Here is a 26,645-nt window from a genome sequence, read left to right on the forward strand (position 1 = left end):
CCATGAGAAAGATATCAAGTGGTTCTATTCTAAAGTGCCGAGAATTACACGACACCAAATAGACAAGCATAAAGAAAGATTTTTACAGTAATTATTTTATATAACTGCACTGCAGAATACCACATATTTTCACATCATTGCACGTTTTTCACGCCAAATTTAATGATTGCAATGTATTTTAACAAAATAGTGCACAACGTCGACCGACTAGTCGATTACTAAATGGCACGGCAACGCGCTGTTTCTTCACAACTTTTTATTTTACTCATATATATAAATGGCATGGAGTAGACAAAAATACTAAGAGAAAAGTGAGTCGCAAGAATCCATCTATTATGATACTTATATCGAGGTCGAACTATTGCGAATGAAGGTGTTTTTTGCCAATTTCGGCAATCTGGCGCTTTTATGGACCGATTTGGCGCTTTCTCGTGGGAGAGAGTTTGCAACACTAATTTTCTTCCTTGTCTTTGTTCTGTTCTTCCCAAGTTCTTTTCCTTTGTTCATCAAGTCATTTTGTTTCGTAAGTTCGGGGAATTCGATGGCTAATGTGGTGATTGTGGCTATCAAGATTTCATTTTGTAAACATTTGTAATCATATTTTGTTAGGTATCTTCATAGATATATATATATCTTCGTAAGTAAGTTCACCGCTAGTTTATAACCTTACTTCATTGTTTAAAAACAAAAAGGTATTGCTGTCAAACATTATTATTTAGACTGTCAGTTATTTTCTTGTATTGTTTGTATACTATGGTTTATAGATAAATAATAAGTGAAGGAATGGTGTTTAAAAATAATAATGCTAAGATAATCCTGAACATATCTTTGCAAAACTTAATTACTAATTTTTCTAGCAGTGATGTGATACAAACTTAGGGATTTTATTGCCCTTTGCTTGTACTGAGACACAAAAGATTAACTTTTATTATTATCAACTGTGGTGATTCTTATCTTTAGATACTTAAAGACACTTTTATGTAGAACCAGGTACTTACTTACTTTTTAAAAAACCTTCATTGTAAACTATATTTCTCTTTTATGTTATTTTCTACCTATCTATATTAATTTTGGGTTACGTAATAGGTAAATTTAGGTACTTAAAATACTAAATTAAAACAAAAATATTTTTTTTTATAACTGCATAGACATGTGGATAGAAATACATTATAATAGTAACAACAGTTTACATTCAGGCATACCAATACATACAGATATTAACTACACATATATAAATAAATAAATATATATGGAACAAATTACACAGATTAAGTTAGCCTCTAAGTAGCATAGTATAATATGAGACCTCTTCTCAACTATGAGCACTTATGGTCACTTTGGGGGTAAAGAAGATAATTATATGTTACATAAGTTTTGACGCATCTTGGTAGAATGCCTAATATTAAAACTAACTGCTTACCTAATATTAGTAATGTATTTTTAATTATTAATTTATTTTGTAGCAGAGAGCGACCCTGGAGTTCAAAATGGGAGAAGTAAATAAAGGTATGTAAAAGTACATTTCGAATAGCCCTATTTCTTTCCCATGGATACCATTAAAATCAATTAAGGGATTAAGCACATTCATATTTTATTTTTTCTCTTCTCATGCAGACTGTAAAAGTCTGTCTGGGAAAGGCTGGGCACTAACTGTCACTACCTGAATCATTATTTCCATTACTTTGCTGTCCATGGCCTTTTGTGACTGTTGGCCCTGTCTACCTCATGAGGGTTAGAGATGTAATATATGCATGCATAGTAGTTAAATCATGGAGAGGTAGCAAAACAACTAAAACTGATGTTTACAATCAGGTTATACCTTATCACTGCTAAATCTACATACATATGGTCTCATCTATATCCCTTGCGGGGTAGACAGAGCCAACAGTCTTGAAAAGACTGAATGGCCACATTCAACTATTTGGCTTAATGATAGAATTGAGATTCAAATAGTGACAGGTTGCTAGCCCATCGCCTAAAAAATAATCCCAAGTTTGTAAGCCTATCCTTCAGTCGCCTTTTACGACATCCACGGGTAAGAGATGGAGTGGTCCTATTATTTTTTGTATTGGTGCCGGGAACCACACGGCACAAATCTTTAACAGCATATAATTATTACTTAGGTACATTCCAATAGTACTGTCAGAGAGTTAGCGATAAGCACTTCATCACATGATTTAATAATTTTTCTACCATGGATAGATGGACAGATCTGAGTTTGTCGGATATACCTATATGTATTCATTGTAACTTATTTTATTTTTCAGATAAGCGAATATACTGTGAAGTGTGTGGTGTAGTGGATGAGTTTTATGATGAATATCCTAATGTATTCCATGAAAACACTCCAAAACATCTCTGCAATTCTATACTTCTAAATGTGAAGAACAACAAGTAAGATATTAGGTTTAGGTGTTTTGCTAAATTTCACAGGTATGGTTAGGGGCATATAAAACTCTTGTGTGGAAAGGGCGGCCAGCAAATTACTGGTCGCCAATAACAGCAAGATTCCTCATACAGAGGTGCTGGACAGCCACCTCTTCGTATAATTTATATGGGAAGGTGGTTGTACCGCCTATGTGATTAATAAATTCTCCATTGCTTCTAGGAAACTTCAGTATCTGTGGGTGCAAAGTACAAGTGGTTGATTTATCTGTAAAACAGAGCGTTGTATTTGTTGAATAAAAAAACAAAGCCACTGACTTATCTAATCTATGAAAGCACAGCCTAGCTAATTGATTTAAAGATTTCGCGGAAATTTTATTAAGGCTGCTCCAGTTTAACACACATATGAAAGTACTCATACAAAATAACTTCTGAAAGGTTTACTCAAGTAGTAATTTTTTGCATCAAAATCTGTTGTGTAGTTTTAAAGATCTAAGTATAGCGTATCTAAACATACAGACATAGGAACTTGCTTTATACCGTGTAGTGACATGTGATATACCTACCTACTCATGTTTTGAAATCGATGAATCGCAATAATTCTATGACTTGAGTTACTTGAATTTATTATAATTTGTTTATTTGTACACTACATATTAATTATACTGATATGTTGTAATAGGATACATGTCAATTCAACTTCCCCTAATTTCCTTAGGGAACGATTAAGGTTTTTCAATGAGGTTCACAGCAGCTCTGGAGAATCTTCGAGCTTAGCGACACCAGGTTTCTGTTCTTTTTACTCACATTTGTTTACAGTACAATCTGTGCGCCCGTGGAACTCCCTACCTAACTTTATACGGCGTGCTCCGACCTTGGCCAGCTTTAAATCCCAAATTTATTTACACTACCTATCTCTATAATCTCTTTTCCTTTTTTTTTCACTTATCATTTCCTCTTCATATCCAGTGTCTTTTACACACATATTTACATTTAAGAAATATAAATGTATTTATGTACGCCCATTATTTATTAGTAGCATCAAATTCGATCTCGTGAAATGTTCTTATGGTAACCTGGAGAGCTTGTATAATGCCGCCTTTTCTACATTACATTATTTATAATACATTAATTAATCATTACATTGTATACTCTCGTCCACATTTCTATTCAAGTTTGTATAATTGAGAAGTTGACGTTGACGTTATTGAAGAAAATGCTGCAGTGCAGTTTTACCGCTTGTTACCGCTTCTTCTGCACTGACACTATGAAAGTGGTAGTTAACTTAGTTTATTTATTTGACGTGAACCAATGTTGTGAGACCACGTTGTTGAGAGTTGTTAGAGAAGTGATGTTGAAATGTCCCATGATAATGAATAAAAATTTTGAATTTGAACCTAAATACCTCCATCTCGTAAACATAATTTTTAATCTTATTTTTACATACATACATACATAAAATCACGCCTCTTTCCCGGAGGGGTAGGCAGAGACTACCTCTTTCCACTTGCCACGATAATCTTATTTTTATCACAACAATTCTACAAATAGCAAGATTGGATTGGATATGACTTAATTATTCTTAGGACATCGCATTTTATAGATAAAAGGATAAGATAAAGGTTGCTATTGATGTTGTAATAAGGCACTACTATTACTAAGTCAGCCACAATTAACAAGTATCTAAATAATAATATCTTAGCCATTAGTTATCTTCTATGTAACCACCCTAAAAACAACTCGGCATGATGGTTATTTTTTTACTCAGTACGTTAAAAATCTATCTCGTTTCACATTAATTTATCGTCAAAATTTTGCTAAAAATGGCATTAAATAGTAAGTAGGTATATTAGGTCATACTAACATTAGTATCGATAGGATGTCACAAAATACTTATATGACTTTATAAGTGTCTCTCAAAATACACATTTTTTATTAGTAATACATTACTTTGAGAACATAGCCCCCGAGGTTTATATACCTATCAATATTTAATATAATCGTGATAAGCTTTAAATTGATGTTCCTTACTTGTCGCTTTCTTTAGAATATTAAGTCGGCGTTGTAAAAAAGACAAACTATTTTCAATAAGTCATTGTCCTCTTTTAAACATAGATAAATACATAAAATCACGCAATTTTCCCGGAGCGGTAGGCAGAGAGTACATCAAGAGGAAGCTTGCACTTATTTCGCTTCATCCACATTCATAACTCTTATGTATAATTAGAAGATAATAGATATTAATTTTCAGGGCATTCTTCGCCGGCAATCGTGATGGTATTATCATTTTGGGCTCAGTCGAGAGTCAACCTCATGGCGATGACGTCATTGAAAAAATTGAAGATAGTAGTAAGCGGAAATTAAGAATCAATGTAAGTGCAGTATTTTCGTAACATCATTATTTTAAGTCATTAACTAAATACTATTAAGTAAACTACTAATAGTAAGCGGATATTAAGAATCAATGTAAGTGCTGTTTTTTCGTAACATCATTATTTTAAGTCATTAACTAAATACTATTAAGTAAACTACTAATAGTAAGCGGAAATTAAGAATCAATGTAAGTGCAGTATTTTCGTAACATCATTATTTTAAGTCATTAACTAAATACTATTAAGTAAACTACTAATAGTAAGCGGATATTAAGAATCAATGTAAGTGCTGTTTTTTCGTAACATCATTATTTTAAGTCATTAACTAAATACTATTAAGTAAACTACTAATAGTAAGCGGAAATTAAGAATCAATGTAAGTGCTGTTTTTTCGTAACATCATTATTTTAAGTCATTAAATAAATACTATTAAGTAAACTACTAATAGTAAGCGGAAATTAAGAATCAATGTAAGTGCTGTTTTTTCGTAACATCATTATTTTATGTCATTAACTAAATACTGTTAAGTAAACTGCTAATAGTAGTATCAAAAGTATTGGGTCGTGTGATTTTTGCGAGATTTCAAATTTTTTGCGTCGGTGGTAGAATGATTGAGGTGCCAGACTAAAATGCGTTGTTTTGCCATAAAATAATTTATATTAAAAAAATATGTTATGGGTGCTAAGGGTATGAAAAATAGATATTGGCCGATTCTCATACCTACTCAATATGCTCAGACTGAGAATCGGTCAAGCCGTTTCGGAGGACTACGGGAATGAACATTGTGACACGAGAATTGTATATATAAGTTAATAGTATATGATTAAAATTAATTACAAAATACCCACATTTAAATAAATTAAAAATATATAAGTATTTGTTTTAACAGGTGAAGCCGGGCCAAGGAGCCAGATTCACATTCAGTATGGCCAACGACATGCGCCAAGAAGATCTGGTTGTAGTTGGTGTGATACTGGCGCATCCACAGCCGCAATTCTTAGTCAGCGACCATCCTTATGAGTTTGGTGGAGAACCGCACGTGTTGGCTCAAAGTAAGTCATCAATATCATCGTATTGTAAGCTGTAATCGGGGCAGTGACGGTGTTTGTATTGATCTAACTAACTTTAATAATCTCTGTCTATCCCGCAAGGTATAAGTATAGACGTGACTATGTGTATATGTATAAATATGTACAAATAAAAATATTAAACATTATTTAAATGATTAATTGTGATTTGTTGTTTTCAGAAACCTGTGTACCGAATGCTGTGGTTATTGACTTTATCTCCGCTGACATCGGCCAGTACGAGATGCCTATAATATTCACTTTCTTCAAACCCCGCCTGGAGAAGAGTTTGATCGTCATGCGTGAAATGGTATGAAACCTTACATTACTAGACTTAGATCCCAGTTCCTAGAAAAACATTGAGTAATTTCTAACAACTGGTTTGTTACTCTGGAATGAACAACCGTATATCAATGACTCCTCTTATTACATACATTGTTTTGATTACTAACCGATAATCAGCGAAAAATACTGCACACCGAACATATTTACCGAAATCTGCACATTCAGGCAAGTGCTTGTGTAAATATGGGTTGCATGCAAAGGTTGCTAGGTCGTCGCTTCCTGTAAAACCTTACTTATCCACTCCTGGATCGCAGTTGTGGTCTTTCCAATATACAGGGTGACTTTTAATTCAACTGCATAAATTTAACTGTTAAGTATACTCATCTAAAGGATATTTAAAAACGTTAAAAGAAAATTATGGGTTCATATTTCAGAAAGTACGAAAAAAATAAAAGTATAAAAATCCACGATCCTAAATACGTCATATCACCCCGGCCGGCGGAAAAGCGACGCGTAAGATTCAGAGGTCAACGACACAATTCATTCAACTGAGCGATCTCGACAACTCCGTATTTTACTTGATCTTGATACTAGAAAACTAATTTATTTTTTAGACACTTATTTACATGTTTAGTTTTAATTTCTTTTTGTAGTATTGGTATGTATAAAAACGCGTGTGACGTAGTTTTTGAGGGTTTTTTAAATGTGAAAATGATGACGTTTAATTTAAATAAAAATAGGCTCAAACGGCTTAGAAGCATGGGTATATTCTATGTTTAAAAAGATGCAGTTGTTTTAAATGTCATTCTATATACAAGGCCAGAACACAAACTTGGGAAACTGCTCGTGTATAATTGTTAAGCTGTTCAGTCTGTGATCAGTGACGGATTAAGCCAGCGCGGAGCCTGTAGAAATTCTGTCAAGAGACCCTTGGTTTGCTATAGTTTCTCAATTTGAAGGGTATTAAATAAAACAAAACTATTACAAATAAACTTTTCTGCATTTCATATGGGCAAATTTAGAGATAACACTTTCACTATCGACTTCTTTAAGCAAATTATACTCTATATTCATCAAAGTCAGGTGATTAAGACGTTCTTGGCCCATCGTGTTTCTTAACTCGTTTTTAATACGTTTTAACGTTGAAAAGAACGCTCGCCACTGCAGTTAGTGACCATGAGAGACAAGTAAATGCGCAAGGCAATTTCTACGTTTGGGGAACACGATTCTAAGGAATTATTTAATAAAAGTTTATAAAATTGCAGTTCCAGAGACTCTGGTTTCTTGCTATCAACAACAGTAACCACATCTGTTTTCAGCAGTTCAGCGAACTGCACTAATTCGTCGCCTAGGTTATTCTCCAAATCATCTTCGTAAGCACTATACGTGAGGCGTTTTTTCAAGAATGGCTCACATCTAAAGTCCTTTTAAAAGTTTTTTTATGTTGTGCCAAACATAAATGTACAGCATTTTCTTATTGTTTAATAGTCGATAGAATCCTATTTTATTTGATCGGGTTGTTACGACTAGCTCGTTTAGGGATGCAAACAATGTATCGATGTTTTAGAAACATCGATTACATTAAAATCTGAATAAAATTAATCGATTAGATAACCATCTGAAATCTTAATAAAATTTATCAGCAATGTCACATCCCAAATATCAGGGGATTCCCCTGTTAGTTTTGCAGTGCTACCAACTTCGTACAACACAACTTTTGGTGTAGCCAGCGATCAATTGTAGAAACGTGGTAAAATTTTAAATTATTGTTGTAGATTTTGATACCAACGTTTCTCGTGGTAGATACGTGTATTTTTTAAGGTACGTGTATTATAAATTGATATTTTTTTTACTGTCAGATAGGCATTAGACCGCGGGGCCCCCCGAGTCGCGGGGCCCGTAGCATTTGCTAGGTATTCTTGCTACGTGGCTAATCTGGTACTGTCTGTGATTACAATAGGATATACCTACAAGAATTTTGCGTAGGTCATGTAAAGTTTATCGTCTTCATTCCAGAGTTATTTTATTTTTATTTTATTTTATTTATTCAGAAGATTAACAGCTTTACAGTACAGGTATAAAAGAAAAACTTATTATTTAAATGCCGATAATTGATCTTCATAGATTGAAAAGAAACAACAAAAGCTCGTTTCAAAAATAAACAGACATGAAAGAAATTACACTTCTGCACAACATACAAAAAGATACAAAAACATGATTAAGCACCTAAACTAAAACATCTCCTAAAAATATGACTAAGAGAAATAAGAGTTTGCTACCGTACGCTTTATACTAGAAGAAGAGGTATTAAATAGATCAAAATCAAATTTATCAATATACTTAATAAATGTGCCACAGCCACGTATAAGAAAAGCATTTTTCCTATACTTTGTATCAACAAAAGGTAAATATAAAATTGGACGACTACGGAATCTCAGTAAGTTAGTACATAAGTAAAGCTTACTTAGCAACTCAGGACAGTCAACTGAACCCTTTGCAATCTTACTTAAATAACAGACATCACTAATTTCACGCCGCAGGCTTAAGGGCAAAATATGATATTTGTGACAGCGCTCGTCATAACTATTACATTTAACTTTAGCCTTAAAATCTAGAAAACGCAGAAATCTTTTTTGAATGTTTTCAATACGCGCGGTATAAACCTGGTATCGTGGGTTCCACACTTGCGAAGAATATTCTAAGAGGCTTCTTACATACGCACAATATAATATTTTTATGGATTTAATAGTTTTGAAATCTTTAGACATCCTCATAATGAAACCCAATGTCTTAGAAGCTCTACTGACTATATGGTCTATATGTTTATCAAATATAAGTTTGTGATCATGTATGACTCCTAAATCCCTGATATGGTTCACCCTAGAAAGCATTTGACCCTGCAGTTTATATTGAAAATGTACATTGTTTAATTTGCGAGAAAATGTCATACTGAAACACTTGGTGACATTCAGATTGAGCCTATTTTGAATACAATAACTTTCAAACGTAGAAAGATCTTGCTGTAACTCAACAGCATCGGAAATATCCTCAATTGATTTAAGAATTTTCATATCGTCAGCAAATAATATAATTTTAGAATGCTTGAAAGCCAATTTTATGTCTAATATAAATATGACAAAAAGTAAAGGTCCCAATATTGACCCCTGTGGTACACCTGACGGAATAGATAGCCAATTGGATGTAAATCCATTCAGAACCACTGCCTGACTACGGTTTTCAATATAAGAGGCAAACCAGCGATACAAATCACCATGCACACCAGCAGCAATAAGTTTCTGAAGCAAGATAGTGTGGTCGATGCGGTCAAAGCATTTCTGGTAGTCAGTGTATATGACATCAACTTGGGCCCCTTTATCCATAGAATCACTGATATAATCATTTGCTAGAATAAGATTAGAAGTTACAGAGCGATCCCGTAGAAAGCCATGCTGATTCTCATCAAGTATGCTCCGAATAGCGGCATAGACTTCATCGTAAACAATCCTTTCAAAAACCTTTGCGAACAAACATAATTTAGAAATAGGACGGTAGTTTTCTACATCAGACCTATCACCTTTTTTGAGAACTGGCGTTACGAATGCTGATTTCCAGATCTTAGGCACAACACCTTGACTAATTGACCTTTGATAAAGTATACATAATGGTTTCACTAGGACCTTCGCACATTTAACGATAAACAAAGGTGGTATCCTATCGGGACCTCCTGCTTTAGATAAATCCAGTGATTCAAGAAGAAGTTCTAATTTAGATGGACAAATAAAAATAGAAGAAATGTCATTTATGAACTGAGACGCAGGCGGCGGAGAATTCGAACTAAAATTCTGACTTTCAACAAATGTGGAATGAAAATAGGTGGCAAACAAATTACTTATATCCTCACCTGTAGTAGCAGTCTCATTTTTAAAGTGTAAAGAATTTGGATAAGCATTAGATTCCCTTTTAGATTTAACAAATGACCAGAATACTTTCGGATTCTGAGAGATGGACGATTCCAGCCTGTTAATGTAATCATGATAACACTGTCTTTCAATATTTTTAGCTCTAGTACGAAGAATGGCAAATGAATGATAATCAGAATAGTTACCATATTTTTTAAATTTACAATGATATTTATATTTTTCTTTCAAAATTTTTTTTAGTACATCGCTAAACCAGGGTGGATGCGAATTAGATCTAATTAACCTACAAGGAACATGTCTATCACGAATTTCATACAATATGGCATAAAAAGTTTCAACCGCCTTATCAATACATTCATCTTGTAAGCGCAGGTCCCAGTCAATATTGCCTATCTCATCAATAATAGCAGAATAATTTGCCTTATGATATAAATATTTACTAACATTTGCTTTTTCATTTAACAGTGCAGCGTCCGTATATCGGGCCTCGATATACAAGGCTTTATGGTTACCATCTTCCTTCACTAAGGGATCAGAGCAACCAGTGACGTTGAGATCGTGGTTACAAAGAACTAGGTCTAACATGCGATTATTTTTATTGGGCTCACCATTATACTGATTTAAACTGCATTGGTGCATAATATCGAGAAAATTAAGTATGTATTCTTTAGAGTACCTATCCGGTTTTAAATAAATATTATCGTTTGATGTAACCCAATGAATATCATCACTAAAGTTAAAGTCACCCATTACTAAAAATTTATCTGACGGATGAGATGCGACCAAGTCACTTAATGAATTTAAAAAATTAAGTAATTGACTACTATAAGAATTACCACTCTTCTCATCTATTAAATAAACCGTACATATATGAATTTTTATAGGCGCAGTTCCCTTACAATTCAATAAGACGGTAAGCCACAAATCTTCCGCAGAACTACCCCACTCCGGCCGGCTAATCACATTGAGGTCTCGCCTGACAGCCATCATCACACCGCCGCCATATTTCTGCTGGGTACGCTCATAATGTCTATCTCGTCGGAAAACCAGATACCGCTCATCAAATAATTCACTGCTGGAGATGCTATCCAAAAGCCATGACTCAGTAATTGATATCAAACCATAGTTATTCAGGCAAACATTTCTTGAAAACTCGTTTGACTTACCGCGTAGACCTCTGGTATTTTGGTGATATATATCTAGACTTAACACTTGGAAGCTTTAACAAAAACTAAATAGAATAATTTTAAATAAATCATATGTGCACAAAAATAATAATATAAATATAAAATTAGCGCACTGTGTAACTTTCGCACATTGATAAAAGTTAAGTAATTATAATTTAAGTATTGCAATACTATAAAGAAAAATACAATGAACGCACTCACAAATACCTCATTAAGCGATAAGCTGGAATAGATATATGTTAAGATAGGATAAAAACGAAATTGCATTAAGCAGCAAAACATCATAAACAACTGTCGCGAGTCACTACCTGCCCGTAGGTCGCAGCACATTACGTAATAAAAAGCGTCATCGGTAGCACAATTATAAATACTGAGAAAGACACACCTTACCACAAGACTATAAAATAAGTATGAATAGATATACAATACTAATGTATTTTTGATAAATCTACTTCGGATCTTATACAAATAATCGGAGACGTGTCGTTCTTTCTTAGAAATATCTTTGCGTGTTTGACCCATGTATAAGCAAAATTTTTTTCCTTTGCAACTTTCTTTGTTTTTTGAAGAAGTTCCTTATTTTGCACGGTCAAATGGTCATTCACGTAAATGTTGGTATTCCTCCTGAGCTCCAAATCAGCTGATGTAAGTAACTTCACTTTGTTAGCCGCTCGGCACGCGGCTAAAAAGTCCTCTTTCACATAACGATTGGCAAATGAGACAATGATTGGACACGGCTGGCTTTTCTCTCTGGTTGGCACTCTTGTAATGAAACTAATCAATTGTTTTTGTAAACAATAATTAACTTTCGACCCTATGGATTGAATAATAGTATATAGGTTTTCATTATTGGTCTGAGGGATACCTTTGACCTCCACATTGTTAATGCGCAACCATTGCTCCCTAGCATTCACCTCAACCTTCATATTTATCACTTCCGCGTGCAGTAACTCCACCTGCTCCTGGGATTTTTCAACCTGGGTCATTCGCTCCTCCAATGCACTGACTCTGCCGTTAAAAAGTCGTATGGAACTATTAGCCTCTGAGATCTGATCCTTGAGGTCCGACACCTCCGATCGCAATACCTTGAGATCAGCAGCCATGGGATCCAATGCTTGTAATTTCACTGCCAGGGCCCTTATTTCGAGCACAATATCGGGACTAGAGGGGGTCAAACAAGGTTGTGGTGACTGGAGACCCGGTTGCTTGCACTTTGGACACCTCCAATTCAGCTTTCGGTCGCCCAATTTTCTATAACCACCTTCCGTAATGCCTGCACACCCATAGTGAAACTCCAAGTGACACATTGAGCATCGAGGCCCATCTGTTAATGATTCACCACAAGACCCACAGGTCGAAGACATCATATAAAATGTTATTTAGAACTCGTAAATGGCAAGTATATGCACTATCCTATGACGTAACTCATGTAACTGTACGCAACAAACACCTGATCTGAGTTCGTAGCAGATCGAAGACTCGTAGACCCTGCCGTAGACCAATATACGCACGTCATCAACTTCGTAGCCTAATCCACGAGACTCGTAGCAGCGGCAGAGTATATGCGCCCTTCCACCCGAAGCCGATAGAAGAGGACAAAAAATAGCCACCGTTTCTTCTCGCGGGGCTGAGGCGCGGTGTGGAGGTGAGGATGTTTACGTCGCGGCCGGATCAGATTAGTGGCACTCAATGGAATTTTACCATAAATGGGTAAAGGAAACTGACCCTAATTACGTTTGTTATATTTAACTTAATGGCTTGCAGTTTAATTCAACATTTACGCAGAAAATTAGCAACACGTCTGTATTCAATTGATTGAGCGGACGAACTGTACACCATTTAAATTACGCTTGAACGAAATAGATCAAAACAATTATAACGTTTATGAGCACTAAATATAACTACCTGTTATACAGTTTGTGCAGTATACCCACATGACAAATTGTAATAAAGTAAGTATTTAAAATAAACAAAAATCAAATCCTATAAACAAACCAGGAAAATAAACGCAACCGATGCGTTCTGGCTTAGTGTAGAATTGAAAGACGCGATCCCCAACCTTAGAGAGGACTAAATCTGATTTATTTATAATACTAATTACGATGAAATCCAAAAAGGTTTGATTATATTTATTATCCTCCTGGTGTAAGTCCGAGTTCCGCCTTTTCCCCTTTGAAGAAGAGCCCTAGAGTGGTTAAGTTAAACAAATTTACAGTTATCGTTGATGTTAAAATATCTATTAAAGTTATTTATTCATTTAAAACATTATTGCACAAAAAAAAATTTACAAAACGCTGTTAATAATCTCTGTGATTCTGGCGCGCTTGGCGAAACACCAATAGTTTTGAGAATTGGTGATAAGTTTTATACCTACAAAACTTTAAAATAACATAACTGTTTAGCTTACAATGTTATCCTCGGAAGGGCAGACTGTTAGTTTCCTTCATTGTGAACGGTCGTTATAGAAATTTTCGATTTAAAACTCCGTTACTTATAGCTATATAGTCTTATGATCAACTTTTGTAACAAAAATCTCAGTAATAATTTGAAATCTCATTTATTCTGATTTCTTAAAACTTAAAAGTAATATATTTTTTCTAATTTCAATGTATGTAATTTTTGGTGAGATTTCACCGAAACCAAACTTACCAGGCAATTTTTTGTACATTTACAGGTTGTGTAATGATACTTTTTCTATCAAGATGAAAACGGAGTATTGTTAACATGAAAATATTTTTTTCAGGTTGTATATGTCCAGGAGAATCCAATTAACTACGTGGCCACCAAAAGTCCTTACGACAATAGGTCTTGGGAAAAACCGGACCATTTCATACCGTCAACTAACGTGTATGTATCGATTAAAAAAAAATATTTTATTTAACTCCACAAGTTACACAATAGAGAACACATTAATAGTAGCTTATTATAACTAGCTTACCCTGTGCTCCACACCCATGGGATTTTTTGAAAAAACTTCTTTCTACGAGTACCTCTTGGCTTGGCTTTTTGTCCCGGTTGTTACTCACCATTCAGGGGAGGAGTTGGGGTTGGCCCTTGACTATGACAGGATCCATAGATCCTGAATTGGGTGTTATTCTGTGTTTATTGGAAAAAACGTAGTCTTTTCATCCTCGGGTTAATTATATAAATGTTGATGATACATTGATAAGTTTAAACTATGTTATGTGTCAAACCAAATTGAAAACAGGCAAACTAATCGAGGCTAAGAAAAAAACATCAGAATTAGTAGAGAAGTTTATAATCCAAAATGAACTCGTGATGATGTCATTTTCATGATGTTATATATGAATTGAATTTATGTAGAAATAAGATTTTTATTCTTATTTTCTAAAATACAAAATATGGTGTCAACAGACTAATTTCTACAAATTCCCAAAATACAGAAAATTTCTAGTTTGGGAATTACTGAATCAAACATATCTGTATTCTTTTCAATTGTTTCTTTAATAAGCCACTTCCGTAGGCCCCTCATGACGCCTCACGTGAATTGTAATCACAGGTTAGTTCCTAGCTCAATCGCGGGTTGCTGATTTGTGGAGCATGCGGATTTGGCGCTGTTTACATTAACCATGTACTTTAGCGTAAGTAGTTTAAGAAACTATCAATAAATTTATTTTTATTTATTATTTTATTTTTATTTTATTAAGCTAAAAATTTATATTCTTTGCACAACAGGATGAGCCCACAAATGTACAAAGTTCCTAAACTGATGAAAATCCTCTTCGCACGAGGTTTGCGCGAAGACGCACTGGACGGGCTAAATTATCCTGAAGAGATTATGGAACAGCTGAGAATATACCTTAGAGATACAAGGTAGGTACATATACGATCTAAAATTTACATTTTATGGTAACTAATATGACAATATATGATGACCTATACCGTCATCAAGACGGTTTTAATTTTTTTTAAATATTGGGATAATTAAAGTAATTTTTGTTGCTTTTTAAATATTGTTTATTTGTATACAATTAAAATGTATTTTTAAAAATACATTTTTGTAAAATAAAATTTTATTATAATTTCAGAGCTATTCTCGACGAGGGCATAACAAAAGATAATTACATAACATATTTTCGTAATTTGCTTTGGTGGGAAGAAGTTATTGAGAAAATAAATTTAAGAGTAAGTTGCTCTTTTTTTCTATATACACTTACACATCTCACGTTTTTATCCGTTACGGAGTAGACCGAGCCAATAGACACAACGCTTGAATGCAACGTTTAACTGGATAGCTTAGTGATGGAAGTGGGAATCAAGAATATTGACTGGTTATTCATAAACATTAATATGATAATTCGTTTAAATGTATTTTTTTTTATGAATATGAATGATGAAAATTGAGTTATGAATGTGGATGAAGCGAAAGAAGTATGCAGGGTCGTGGCAAGTGGAAAGTTGTGGTCTCTGCCTACCCTCTGGGAAAGAGCTGTGATTTATGTTTGTTTGTACTTTTTACGTATAGAGATGGTTACTTTTTTATTGTTATTTTTATTGTACTTTTATTTATTTTTGTCTTATTTTTTTTAAGAAATACAACATGACCAAAGTAAAATTGCAAAAGGAGGGCGTTTTCTATATGCTGGAAATACCAGGATTAGCGGAGAAGCGGCCTTCTTTATTGCGCGGTAATTTTTATTTTTCACTTGTATATTATGCTATTTTTTGTAAACATTCGTGACATGAAATGTATAAAAAAAAATAAACAAGTAAAATTGTTCAAATATAAAAATACAAGTCGCCTATACAAAGAAATGGCGTACTAAGTATAATTTTTAAAAAGCCCTCACAACATTTACGTCACTTCATTATTAAAGAAAATTGTTAGGTTTTACACTGAAATTATGTTAACTATAAAAATAACTATAAAAACTTCAAATTTAGACTTGTCCCACAATTTCAATTTTCCGTTTATATAATTAGCTTTAAGCAGATTAACCTGTATCATTTTTATGTTCTTAGTTGTTTTCTATAATGTTTGTTTAATTTTCTTTGATTTCCGAGTCTTGTGTTACTTTTCTTTTTTTTTATGATCGCCATATTTTTGTTACTTTAATAAGTTATTAGTTCGTCTTATTATTCATTGCAGGGGATAGAGTGATACTTTGCCCTGTAGATAATACTAAAGTGAATTTTGAGAGCTACATCAAGAATTTGGAGGACACCAGGGTTCAGTTAGATGGATTTGCTGACAGGTATGTTAGCCAAATTATTTTAGTGCATACATACATATAGTACATAATATACATACATTTACTTCTATGACCTGCGGGGTAAAAAGTCATTAAAAAAATCAAAGTTCAATTCAATAATAACTGTGCCATCAGTGAGTTAACAAAATAATGGAACAATTTTTATTGAAGTGATCATATCCATAAATGCAATATTTGAGTTAGCTGCTAAACAAATAAAGTTTATGATTAGAACAAAATATTAAGCTGTAACGTCATAACTTTGTATCATTTTGTAAGAGGCGTTTTGGACTCTCCCAAATAATGTGATATATCTCAGGAAGATTTTTGTTTATTGATGCGATTATGCCACCAATTTTTAAATTGTGAAATATATATGTAATGCCTAATTTAAGTGACGGCTGTACGTCATCAGTCAAACAGTAACGCAAGTCATTCAATCTATGTTTGTTTGTTCCGCCGCTTCTTCTACACATGCGCTTTGGAAGCGGTAGTAGTTATAATTAGATTTAAGTTATGTGACGTCAATAAGTGATACCTTGTATCCAATTTTGACAATAAATCTATTCTATTCTATGTAATTGACCGTGCAAGTGTGATAAGACAAAGATGATTCCCTGCCGTCGTATTTGTAGAACGAACTAAACTACTTAGTTCACTTCACAGTTTCCACGAGCACTTCGGCCCTGAAGTGGAATTCAACGTGCGGTTCCTGATGTCGCGGGTGCCTGTCGAGCGGATGCACGAAGCTTTGACCAAGCTGCACAGCAGCAAGCAAATCTGCAGGGTGTTCCCGGAGCCCAACAGCAAGCCCAAGCTGAAGAACATTGACAGGTCAGCTCCTGATGTAGGCTCGTTATGCTGCAGCGGGAGCAGATGCAGAGACTGAGCTTCACAGCGACTAGTTGTTCCTGATTGCCAGATAGACCTGCGAGTTTGGCCTATCATTTGGGTTGTAAAACCATCGCGAAATTCGATATATTAGAATTTACATACATACATAAAATCACGTCTTTATCTCTTGCAGGGAAGACAGCCAACAAGACTGATAGGCCATTTGAGCTATTTGGCTTAATGATAGAATTGAGTGAGTGACAGTTTGCTAGCCCGTTGACTAAAAGAAGTTTTTAAGACTGTCCTTTAGTGGCATTGTACGACATCCATGGGAAGGAAATGGAGTTATTAGAATTTAATTAGTTTTATTTCATAGCTTTCTCCTAGTTGCATCCTCACTACTCTGGAGAGGAGCCCGGGGTATGCCTTTGACTATTGGGTGGCTCAAGTTTTTACACGAAGCGACTCGCGTCTGACCTCCGCAATCTTTGTAGGGGAACCTAACCCGTATCGGATCGATCATGGTTACACATTCAGTCGCCTGAATGTGCAGGTTTCCCCACGATGTTTTCCCTCACCTCAAACTAATGTAGTACATAACATCTAAAATAGTCATTGGTATATGACCGAGTTGGGATTCGAACCTGTGTTTTTCTACGCATATCGCAATTTAACCAGGCACCTTACCTATTCGACCACCAACGCTCATTTTATTTCATAGTTTTAATTATATATTTTCAATTCAAGTTTCTACAACCGTCTGATCCAAAACAACGCGGAGCAGCGGTCGGCTGTGCAGCATATAGTGTCGGGCACGTCCGGCAAGGCGCCCTACATCGTGTTCGGCCCGCCGGGCACCGGCAAAACTATGACGATAGTCGAAGCCATCATACAGGTGAGACGTTGTTCTTCTCTCATTTTTTCTCGTTTTAACTCTTCCGTTATTCTAAAATCTTCTTCCCCCTGGCTTTAGTGCCGTGGTCAAAAAGCTTACCCCGGGCTCCGACCTCCAGAGAGGTGAGAATATAACCGGAATTTAAACCAAGGCACTAACTGACCGATTGACTTATTAGCGCACAGTCCAAATAACTGGATCTAGATATTGGCTTGACATGTGGTTTCATTTTGTGACCTAGGGGTGCACTAAGAAAGAAATTCCCGTAATTCCCTAAAAATTACGGGATTTTTCGGTATCTCAGAATGATGAATGTTTAGACTTGGAAAGTTGACCTTATTTCAGTTGGTGGTGAGTAATCCCCGGAACCGGATACTGGTGTGCACGGACTCCAACATGGCGGCCGATCACATCGCTGTCATGCTGCTGCAATATAAAAAAGTTCTCAATATAAGCAACTATCTGCTTCGCGCCAACTCGCAGTCCAGGGAATGGTGAGTATGAAATGCGAGATACTTTTGGTTTTGGTATTTCTAAATTATTCTAAACTAATTGTTACCCGCGACTATCCACGTGAATCAAGAAACTGGTTTTTTTTACCGACTTATGACAGTTATAATCCATTTACAAATAGTCTCAAACTTTAACTTTTTATGTTATTCTAATATCCAAGCTTCAGCTTCTTTTTGCTTGAAAAAGTAACTAACAAACATACATCGACGCATCCTTTTATTTCGCATTTACAATACTAGCTACGCCTGAGGGTTTCCCTTTGGAAATTCGGGATAAAACATCCTTAATAACTTTCGCATCTATTCATTTCATTTCATTCATCATATTTGTAGGATAGGATCAAAAGGATGTGGCCAATTAATCCTACTAATTCTTGCATCCTCCATAGGACGGTGATGCCCCCTGTCCTAGCTCCCGTGTCCAACGGGACCAACCACGAGAACTTCTACTCTGTCAGCAACGTGCAAATGGCCACCTACAGGGTAGTCGTAACTACGCTGTCCCATGCTGCCAAATATGCTTCGTAAGTATTTTTGCTTGCTCCGATTCGTGGAATCTTTGCTTGCACGATTTAGCATCCGTGCTATCATTAGCTGGTGGCGTGTAACATTTGAGATGTCGCCACTGTCACATCGCTGCTATTGGCTCAACGCGTCGTATTCTTTGTTGTGATTGGCTGATGGCGTGTGACGTTAGTGACGCCGCCAAATAAATACACTTGAGATACTTGGATGATGATGCAATAGTTAAAATCGCTCTCTCTCTCTGGTCGTCATCAATCATGTCTGAAAATCGTGGTCAGCGTTAGTATTGCATCTGGCACGGATGATTTGTTTCCAGCGGCCTCTCTAGCGCGTCTCTTACGAGTATAATCGTGTAAAATTTTGAGGACGAAATTCCTGTACTTCATCGGTTCATCTCGTTGGGGAACAACCGCGACATTTTACGACGATATTTTAAATTGAAACGCAAATATCAAATACCATGAAATAGAAATGTATTTATGTATAAGTATATATTATGTATGTGATTAGGTTTCACAGCGTTGCGTTCTGGCCGTGTATAGAATGAAAAGACGCAACAAAGTCATGAAAAAACTTAAGCCACGTTTATCGGTGCGGTTTGATGATGTAATTGAGATTCTAATAGTGACAGGTTGCTAGCCCATATTCTAAAAGAATTCTGTTTCCTAACTCCTTTATCATGATTGACTTTTATAATCTGTGCGAAACATATGGTTTTTTTTCCGTCGCTACCTTTAAACTTGCACGACATTAGGAGCCCGCATTACAGTCGCCTTACAGTCGCTCGGTGGCCACAGATTATTGTAACATGATTCGATAGGTACTAAGTAAAGGTACCTACGTTACGTTCGCGTTTCGTACCTCATTATTAAGGATAAAGTGCCTAAGGATAAAGGAACACGTATATTTATAAATAGATAAACGTGTTCCTTTCCTTAGTCGTGTTTTACGACATCCACGGTTAACAACGGCATTAGCCCAACACGGTGTCAAGTTGATTTTTTTTTTTGTTTTCGGTATAGACCACGCAGTCAACACGCGCACAAATTGCAAATGACGCACCTGTTCATCGACGAGGCTGCGCAGGCGTCGGAGCCGGGCGCGCTGGTGCCGGTGAGCGGGCTGCTGGCGCGCGCCGGCCGCCTGGTGCTGGCCGGCGACCCCGAGCAGCTCGGGCCCGTCTGCATCTCGCGGGATGCGCACCAGCGCGGGCTGGGTGCGTATACGAGTGCCTAATGCTTTCCGATCTACGATCATAACATACATACATACATCGGCTATATTTCTAACCATTACATCGGCTACATTTCTAACCATTACATCGGCTATATTTCTAACCATTACATCGGCTACATTTCTAACCATTACATCGGCTGTATTTCTAAACATTACATCGGCTGTATTTCTAACCATTACATCGGCTATATTTCTAACCATTACATCGGCTATATTTCTAACCATTACATCGGCTGTATTTCTAACCATTACATCGGCTGTATTTCTAACCATTACATCGGCTGTATTTCTAACCATTACATCGGCTGTATTTCTAACCATTACATCGGCTGTATTTCTAACCATTACATCGGCTGTATTTCTAACCATTACATCGGCTGTATTTCTAACCATTACATCGACGATATTTCTAACCATTACATCGGCTGTATTTCTAACCATTACATCGGCTATATTTCTAACCATTACATCGGCTATATTTCTAACCATTACATCGGCTGTATTTCTAACCATTACATCGGCTATATTTCTAACCATTACATCGGCTGTATTTCTAACCATTACATCGGCTGTATTTCTAACCATTACATCGACGATATTTCTAACCATTACATCGGCTATATTTCTAACCATTACATCGGCTGTATTTCTAACCATTACATCGGCTATATTTCTATATTCCAGGCAGGGAAGAGGGAGCCAACAGTCATCAAAACAATGATAGGCCACATTTAGCCGTTTGGCTTAATGATATATAAATATATACGGGACAAATTACACAGAATGATAGAATTGAGATTCAGAAAGTGACAGGTTGCAAGCCCATCATCGCCTGAAAGGGAAATCCTAATAATATAATGCCTATCCCTTAATCGCCTTTAAACTGGTAAAAAATGCAAAACTGCATTACTAAGTCCGCCCTTTGTACATTTTATTTTGTGCAATACAGTTTTCAATAAATAAAAAAGATCGTAGGATCATGTCAAAACATGAAAATTAATTCAAAATTGCTAATTATAATAAAAAAAAACGTCTTTATCCTTGACGGAGTAGAGCGCACAGTCTTAAAAAGACTAAACGGCTACGTTCAGCTGTATCACTTAAAGATTGAATTGAGATGCAAATAGTACTATTTATTTATATATGACTGTATCCAAATGAACAGGCACGTCCCTCCTGGCACGGCTGTACAGAGACTACGAAGACCTCTACTCAGGGGACGCCAACTACATCACGATGCTCATCAAGAACTTCCGGTCGGATCCCGACATCTTGAAAATACCTAACGAGTATTTTTATAAGAATAACTTGGTGGTAAGTGATAATGGGGCGTTAAACTTACAGTCATTTATCACGCCCTCTTCCTGAAGGATAGGCAGAGGCCTGCATACTTCTTTTGCTTCATCTACATTCATAATTCTCAAAAAAAAAAAAACATTAATTCAAACACAGCATGTGTTTACACAAAAAACAAACAGGGAAAGAGTCCACATTTTAACACAAATTTAGTTCCTTGCATTTAAATTCATTACATATAAAAATACAACAATTGAAAATAATATTATTATTTAAAATTTTTATTCGTGTCAGTAATTTTTTTTCTTTAAATCTAGCCGCAGGCGAAACCGGACCCGCTGAGCAAAGTGAGCATCCTAGGCCTCCCGGGCGGACAAAGAGCAATCGTGTTCCACGCCGTGCACTCCGTAGAGCAACGGATGGGAAACGCGCCCAGGTTACTATAAATATATATATATATGTATATAATATAGTCGCGTCTATATCCTTTGCGAAGACAGAGCCAAAATTCAAAAAAATTCAAAATTCAAAATTTTTATTCATTATTATAGGATATTATTATATCGCTTAATAATTGTCGTATGGTTTAACAACTTGGTTGACGTCAAATAAATTACTTAAAAACTAAGTTTACTGCCGCTTCCAAGGCGTCAGTGCAGAAGAAGCGGTAACAAACTGCACTGCAGCATTTTCATCAACAACGTCAACTTCACAATATTAAGCCAACAGTCTTGTAAATACTGAAGGGTATATGTTCAGCTATATGGTGTAATGATGGAATTAAAGATTCAAATAGCTTCATAGCATAGCATTCAAGTTAGTACATAGCCTATAAAAAGAATTCCAAGTTCATTAGCCATTGCCTTAGTCGCCTTTCACGATATCTATGGGAAAGATATCAGGAAGTACTAATCCATTGTTTTTTATCAATCCACAATAATCCAAACTATTCTAATTTACACTTCACATTTTCCAGTAAAACCACTGAAACTTCGCATGTATATAGTTTGGAATACAGAAAGGGATATAAGGACCTAATAAAGCAGGTGGAGCCGCGGGCGAAACCTTGTATTAAAAAAGTAACAATTGTGAAATTATGTCTTGTCTATTTTTTCCCCGTTATATGGGAATGCCCAAAGATATGAGAGATTGTAACACTATTTTTCGCTATTATAATTTCCAACTTATTACCACACATTTGCTCCTAACAGTTACTACAACGAACGAGAACTGGACATGGTCAAGAGGTACATCAAGGCCTTGGTGGAAACGCATCGAGTGAACCCCGAAGAAATCGGCGTGATCGCGCCTTACATCAGACAGGTAAGTGATCCTATACTACGAAACAACCAATGCTCGAATGTCGACATCGCTGACGTCACACGCCATGAGCCAATCACAGCGAAGAATACGACGCACTCCACCAATAGCAGTGAAGGTCGTCACGCTACCTACCTATTATTATTATCTACTGAACTAATCATTTTTAAATTAAATTTTGCGTAAATTTAATGAAGAGTGGAGAAGGACATAGGGTACTTTTCATCCCGGTGAAAGCAAGTTCCCACGGGTTTTGCGACAAAACCTGTATTCTTTTGTAGGTGGCGCTAAGTCGCGCGGGCGGAGCCGTGGGTACAAGATGGTAAACTACCTATTATTCTTAAAAAAAAAAAGTGTCTGTTTTAGCCGTGAAGGCGTAACATAGAAGACTTTCAAATTTTTAATTTTTAAAGTATGTATTTGAATTCACTAGGTGTACAAAGTCAAGGGTTGGTTGACTAGCGAGAAGTACGAGAAGATTGAAGTGGGCACCGTGGAGTCTTTCCAGGGCAAAGAGAAGAGGGTCATTATTGTGTCCACGGTCCGGGCGAACTGCAAGCTTCTGGACTACGACGCTAAGTACAGTCTCGGATTCTTGGTCGATGATAAGGTCAGTTCTAGAGAGTGCCCGCTTAATACGAAAAATCCATTCAACTGTAATTTTTATTTTTATTCATCATTCATAACATCACTTAATAATTATCATATCTTTTGGTTTCACGACATTGATTGACTATAAATAAATTAATTAAAATTACGTTTACTGCCGCTGCCAAAGGGTCAGCAAATTTCCTTCAATAACCACCTTATAGTTAAATATAAATATATAAATATTTTGTATTTGTATTATCGCAGAGATTCAACGTAGCCCTGACCAGAGCAAAGTCCAAGTTGATCATAATCGGCAACCCGGCGTGCCTCGTCCGCGACAAAAAGTGGAGGGAATACATGGACCTCTGTCGCGAATTCGAATGCTACTTCGGACATGAGTCCCAGCAGTTGGAGCGAACAGCCGCCATGCATTTAGAAGTGAAATCCAGACTTAGCAAGTCTAGGGTCCTCGACGCTCTCAAAGAGAGAGACGAGAATGACAAGGAAGAGAAGAAAAAAAATAAGAAAAAAAATAAGAAGCAAAAATAAGAAGCAAAAATAAGAAGAAATATTTAGATTGTTTAGAATTATATTTGTAAGTTTCACACATATAATTCTAAACAATCAGAGATGAGTATCATATACAACACTCCTCTTTTCCGGGTAGGCAGAGTTAGTATTCACCACGACTCTGCTTGATACTGTGCAGTTCTTGTTATTTTACACAATTTTATGTGACTTGTGATAGCCTCGAGCCGTAAGGGATAAAGATGTCATGTGTGATAATATTTTAACAAATATTTTTTTACAAATTTCTGTCTAACCTGCTGTAAGCTTGCATTTATATGTATAGAATATTGTTTTTGTTAAAGTAAGACGGGACCAACCATGTTTGCTGGTGAATTTTCGTCTATATGACAAACATATCTTGAACAGGGTATTAACGTATTGTGCTTGATTTTTACGTTCACTCTATTTGATAAGAAAATAAAAAAAAAAAAATATTTTTCCATCTTCCATTATAGCCGTGTAATCTAGAAAACGATGGCTCTTTGAAAACATTTTCCTTTGTGTAATTGAATTTTTAAATTTTACTAAATAAAAAACGTATTATGTAAATTATTTTTAAATTTAGGTTCATGATTGAGCCATCTGGAAGTAGGAACCTTACAGTCTGGTAGATACTGTTGGTTCTGAAGCAGACACAGTCAACAGCCTCGACAAGACTGAAATAATTAAGGTATAAAGACGTGATATTTAATGACAATTTAAAGGTGACAAATATTTGTTTAACATTAAAAAATAAAAGTCCACTATGACTTGTCTTCTTATGAATTTTTTATACCAAAAAGTTACACATACCAAAAACAAACTTTCATAAGAAAATTTGCATTCCAAGCTCCGAAGAAATGTAACCTTTATATTTACAGGCCAAACTGTAAGTTGCGTCGGTTTAAAATAGAATTAAACTTTGGATGATGAATCATAGTTTAATTTGAAGGTGCCATATAAATGGCATTATTGTTAATCCTTTTCTTTTGGTGGGTTATAAATTGTTTTTTATGTTTTGTGATACATTGTTATCAGCTAATTTTGTTTGTGTATATTCTTTTTTTTAAATCATATTGACAGATGTCGTCGAAATTTACCATAATGGTGAATGTTTATTTTTGTAGCTTTTATTTCTATTAAATATCATAGGGGTGCTATTAGAAAATCATTTTAGCGAGGCAAGGTTCACACAATAAATAAATAATATAGAATAAATAAATGATTAAATGATTGCAAAGGGTTTAGCCGGATACGTATGACGAGTCGGCCCCCAAATGGGAATCGATATCGAAACTTTTGTTTTAATATCGACTTGATGTTCAAACACGATTTATGTACTTTTCGCGACCGACTTCCGCTTTGACCTTGAGATAGAGAGCAAAATATCCGTATGCTTGACTATTACTGAATGTGATACATCTCTGAAGCTAATTAAGATAGGGAAGTGAAACTAACGCAAGGTGTTAGGTTACATTACAGAGTATATCACATACCTATATCTGTTTCGATATCGATTCCCATTTGGGGGCCGACTCGTCATACGTATCCGGCTAAACCCTATAGTGCAAATACTTAATTCAATTTTCAATAAGTATTAATATAAATACATAAGTTGCGTATCTGTTGAATACATATATTCACTGAATTATACTTATTAATACCTTATTTGTGAGGAACATATAGATTGAGATTTTAGAGATTGACTTTATTATTATTTTATATAGATATTAAGATTAAGCTAGGATTATTTTTTATATTTAGAATGTCCGTCGACATTCCAAATCGATGTTTATGTAACGGAGTTTATTCCATGTACCTGCTCCATTATGGCCAATATAAGAATGTAGAAATTGACTTCTGCCAAATACTGTAATTATAACTATGCGTATTTTTTTTTTGTTAAATTCAATCATCAAGCGAACTTTAGTTACATGTTGGAAATATAATATTATTTAATCTTAACTACCTAGAAACATCGACATACATCTACAATAAGTAAAAATATATTTTTTTATCTATTATGTAAACTTTATTGAATTACCATTGATTGCAATATGATAGAATTTATGATTGATTTTATTATAATTAATTTACTGTGTTTATTCTAATTATTTTGTAATAAGGTTTAAGACAATAAAGTGACATGTTTGTAAACTATTTGTATTTTCAATAAATTTTCAATTCTAAATTCTTTCTGCGTTCTAGGATCAAAATATTTAGTAAAAATATCTTCTAACCCATATAAATTTGAATTCTATAATAAATATTTATCATTTCTCCTGGCGTAAATTGCGTTTACATATAACATTTAATATTTTAACAATTTTTTACAAACTTCTATCTATCCTGCTGGCGAGCATCGCTCGGTCACCCAGGTACTAATTTGTTATAAAAAGAAATTATTTTAACGGTTTGGCCAGAAGTCTTCTTTCTCCTTGATTTAGTCTCTGGTAAA

General features: G+C 35.2%; 1 protein-coding gene across 4 annotated transcripts; it reads left to right on the forward strand.

Moving 5' to 3' along the window:
• Positions 1-495: 495 nt before the first annotated feature.
• On the forward strand, positions 496-26,347 carry LOC106136235 (uncharacterized). Of its 4 annotated transcripts, none has more exons than XM_060949122.1 (21): positions 496-641; positions 1,464-1,506; positions 2,268-2,394; positions 4,637-4,757; positions 5,647-5,809; positions 6,007-6,134; positions 13,960-14,063; positions 14,913-15,050; positions 15,266-15,362; positions 15,769-15,865; positions 16,327-16,432; positions 17,096-17,263; positions 18,011-18,158; positions 18,504-18,652; positions 19,060-19,194; positions 20,218-20,411; positions 21,597-21,745; positions 22,045-22,163; positions 22,939-23,050; positions 23,481-23,657; positions 23,903-26,347. In XM_060949122.1, exons 2-21 carry the CDS (start codon positions 1,488-1,490, stop codon positions 24,185-24,187), a joined length of 2,736 nt encoding a protein of 911 aa, XP_060805105.1. In that variant the 5' UTR covers positions 496-641; positions 1,464-1,487; the 3' UTR covers positions 24,188-26,347. The 4 variants fall into 4 exon arrangements, with proteins under 4 accessions (XP_060805105.1, XP_060805106.1, XP_060805103.1 ...); XM_060949123.1 differs by having other exon boundaries at positions 507-637; XM_060949120.1 differs by having other exon boundaries at positions 515-692.
• Positions 26,348-26,645: the final 298 nt, after the last annotated feature.

Source organism: Amyelois transitella, chromosome 18, assembly GCF_032362555.1.
Source record: "Amyelois transitella isolate CPQ chromosome 18, ilAmyTran1.1, whole genome shotgun sequence".
Taxonomy (NCBI): Eukaryota; Metazoa; Arthropoda; class Insecta; order Lepidoptera; family Pyralidae; genus Amyelois; species Amyelois transitella.

Coding starts and splice junctions, on each gene's coding strand:
- LOC106136235 (XM_060949122.1), top strand. Junction 5,810..6,006: donor ACCGCACGTGTTGGCTCAAA/GTAAGTCATCAA, acceptor TGTTGTTTTCAG/AAACCTGTGTACCGAATGCT. Junction 15,051..15,265: donor ATATACCTTAGAGATACAAG/GTAGGTACATAT, acceptor TTATAATTTCAG/AGCTATTCTCGACGAGGGCA.